Here is a 3,518-nt window from a genome sequence, read left to right as displayed (position 1 = left end):
AAGATATGTTCATAATGTTATTTTCAATTAATTTGATATTATACATTATCAATGCACGTTTTCATTACAATTGTTATCTAATGATAATTTACTTCAGGTCAAATCACTGCAACTGCTGGCCAAAGGATTACAGGTAAGTAATGAAATATATGCATTTACTATATCTATTATGTGTTTTCACAGTCATTACATCATTTTTATCCTATAAAAACACGTTATTTTGTTGAATTGTTTTCTAATCTCTTGAAACTGTATTTTATTTTAGCTTCCTCACCTCCACAGTGTAAGTGCTGTTGTCTTTGGTGTTCTTTATGTTGTTTTATTTGTTTGATTGTTTGTTTTTGATAAATATATTTCATTACATGTCATACATTTACTGGTATTGCTTTACAACATTGAAGGATGGATTTCATGGGGATCATATTAGAGACTTTTTTCTTTTTATGTAGTATAGTATAGTATAGTATCGTTAAGTATTGTATAGCATAGCATTGTAGAACATTGCATAGAATATTATAGTACAGTATACTATACAGCATAGTAAAGTCATGTATAATATAATAGTATAGCATAGTATAGCAATAGTATACCTTAGTATAGTATAATACAACGTAGTACAGTATAGTACATTAAAATATAGTATAGTATAGCCGATACCATGTTATACTATACTGAGTACAGTTTAGTAATGCCTAGCATAGTAAACTATAGTACGGAATATTATAGTATAGATTAGTATAGAATAGTAAAGTATACCATATCATATCATATCATAGTATAGTACAGTATAGTATATTGTAGTATAGTATAGTGTAGTATAGTTTCTTAACTCTGTTGATGTCTGCAGGTTCCTACACTGTAACATCCATCAAGTTTGGCTTCCAGATTGACATTACAAGCTCTACCCCTGGTGACTACACCATAAACATCAGTGAAGAAGGCCGACCAGTCACTGGAAAACACATCACCGTCCATCAGTCCAGTCAAAGCTCATCACATGAAATCAAACACCTGAAGCCCTGCACTGAATATGAGCATTATGTGACATATCTTGATGGTGCTGGTGAAAAACACTGTAGCCACCCTGAAAATAAAACTAGAACGACTGACATAAGTGAGTAAAAATAATTCATGTTGGTGTCATGCATCTTGCTTTCTTTTCATTGAAGAAATGAGACTGTGTGTAAAATGGAGAGACATTTGTGCATCACTTGTGTATTTCAGGTAAAGATGACATTGAAGATGTCAGCTGCATCCCTGGACATGTTTGTTACCGGAGTGATTGGGACATCAGCTCTTTACTACCAACCACAAATGTTGTGGGATGTGACAATAAAACATTCTGTGTCAAACCTGGTTACAATGACATTTGTTCAGATTTTACTACAAACTTCACATGTCCGAACACTTCCTTTAGCCTCACCAGCATCATCCCTGTTGGTATGTATAAAAGAGTCTGCCTTTATTTGAAATGCATGTGCTTTAGATTTTATTTCATCATTTTTTGTGCATTCTTTTTTTTCCACAGATTTCTTAAACACAAATGAAATACATCAGATTGTTTCCACTAAACTTCCAGCGAAAATAGAAACAAAATTACCTCCAAACTGTAAAAATCTCTCTGTTGATTACACCTGCTGGGGTAAGTGATAAGACTAGAAGTAAAAAGACTTTGTGTGTTACTAATATTATAAATGGATTTACATGGAAATAAATAGAGATTTGAATCTGCAATTCCCCGTTTTAAAACTTAAGCGATATGAATCGTCTGTCAGTGTAGGGGGAAGGTGAGGTATTACTTTGTGCTCTCAGTGAATCAGTTCTAAAAAGAAGATTTTTTTATATTTTTCTGAATGAGTCCAAATTTGTTTTAATCTGAAAAGATGCTGCTACATGAGCTCTGAGGTATAAATACTAGTTGTTGAAGAAACGCTGTCATCCTCGTGTCTCCTCAGAGAGTGGCGGAGTCACTGAGCCTAAGCTGGAGTCGGAGCTGGAGCCGTTTACTGACTACAGCTGTATTGGTCAGATCAAGGACAACGATGTCACCATCAAAAACACAACTGCTGTTGACGTCAGGATTGACTGTGGTATGTTGATGTTCACTTCACCTCAGTGCAATGAAAGCTTTTATCCTCAGATACTGTGGATTGAATTACTGTGTAGCACCAGAACTCAAGTCTGTTACAGATGTCTGATGTTCCAACAGATTTTAACATAATCGCCACAAAGGACAGAGTAACCAATACGTCTATTGGCTTGAGTTGGAGCACAACCAGTGACAAGTGTCAAGAAGTCCTTCATGAGCTTGAGAAGCTTGAGAAGCTTGATAAGCTTTCATACGACTGCAGCTGTGGTCCTACTCACCCCCATCAGACACACTGGAGTAAGTGAAATTATTCAGATTAACTCTCTAATGTTTTTAATTCTTTTAACAGGAATTCATTTCTGGAAGTTGTTGGAGATCCTTTTTCTATTCAGTTTATCTAAATAGTAAAATATATTGTGGACATTTGAGTCATTGGTGGAGCTACAGCGCTCCATGCTAACCCTTCAGCATCCTGAGTGTTAGTAGGTGTAAATAAGAAAATCACAGTTTCACAAAATCAACATGAAATATGACACAGAAATAACACTGTGATTGTATTAAATCACTGGAAACAAAGGTTTTCAGTTTTCACATGTTTATTGTCCCAGTCTGCTTTCCTACTATCACATAATGAGGACAATAGTTTTAACTTGCAGGGCCAAAGCTGGTGATCGACCAGTGATGCATTGATGATATTAACTGATTGATTGACATCCATTCTCTTGTCACTTAAAGTGCAAAAACAATCAGCTGTTGTGTATACCCTTAATTTTGTCTCTGTTGTGTTGCTATTCAACAAAACAAACTAACAGCTTGTGAAACTTTAACTCACAGGTAAAGCTAACAAAGAGTCATCAGGAAGAACATGTCTTGTTATTGAACTGAAACCATTCACCACATACACCTGTGAAGTCAAACCCATCTACAAGAACAAGAAGAGAGATGCTAAACAAACTCCAGTGACACCAACGACTGAGGCTGGAAGTAAGTAACCAATGAAAAATGATCACAGCTGATTCTATGATCTAAATCTATGACACAAGAAGACTATTTGGAGTATATTCACTGACAGTCTGTGCTGCACATACATGTTGAATATTGAGTTACTCATGTGGCAGTAAGAGTATCTGTATGAAACACTTTCTTAAGACCAAACAGCTTTGAAACTGTTTCAGTATTTGGGGAGAAAACTGATCCCATGTGACGTACTATGACTTTAAAACACCTGGTTCAGGAAATATGGTCCCTACATGAATATTTGAATTTGGAACTTCAACACAATATTTACTGTTATTAATTATTTAGTTCATCTTTTAAGTTAATTATATTAATTATTATTTGAAATGAGTTTTTTCTATTTATCATTATAAAAATTACAATTATAAGATTTTTCTTTCTGTTTGTCCTTTTTAATAAATGTTGCTGATCA

The 3,518-nt window shown here is 34.6% G+C and overlaps 1 protein-coding gene across 1 annotated transcript in view; it reads left to right on the top strand.

Moving 5' to 3' along the window:
- The window catches only part of LOC111654880 (uncharacterized), a 5,659-nt gene extending 2,512 nt beyond the window's left edge, over positions 1-3,147 (top strand). Inside the window, exons 6-13 of the mRNA XM_087173930.1 lie at positions 98-133; positions 266-283; positions 848-1,114; positions 1,225-1,440; positions 1,529-1,642; positions 1,956-2,090; positions 2,210-2,386; positions 2,924-3,147. Of these exons, the coding sequence (XP_087030056.1) occupies positions 98-133; positions 266-283; positions 848-1,114; positions 1,225-1,440; positions 1,529-1,642; positions 1,956-2,090; positions 2,210-2,386; positions 2,924-3,081 (1,121 nt within the window). The 3' untranslated portion in view covers positions 3,082-3,147. The remainder of the gene's footprint in view (positions 1-97; positions 134-265; positions 284-847; positions 1,115-1,224; positions 1,441-1,528; positions 1,643-1,955; positions 2,091-2,209; positions 2,387-2,923) is intronic.
- The last annotated feature ends 371 nt before the right edge of the window (positions 3,148-3,518 follow it).

The sequence above is a fragment of the Seriola lalandi genome, unplaced genomic scaffold (assembly GCF_002814215.2).
Source record: "Seriola lalandi dorsalis isolate HSWRI2012SDOR001 ecotype SW California unplaced genomic scaffold, Sedor1 jcf7180002054293, whole genome shotgun sequence".
Taxonomy (NCBI): Eukaryota; Metazoa; Chordata; class Actinopteri; order Carangiformes; family Carangidae; genus Seriola; species Seriola lalandi.
The sequence above is the reverse complement of the archived record's forward strand: the minus strand, read 5'-3'. Positions and strand labels throughout refer to the sequence as shown.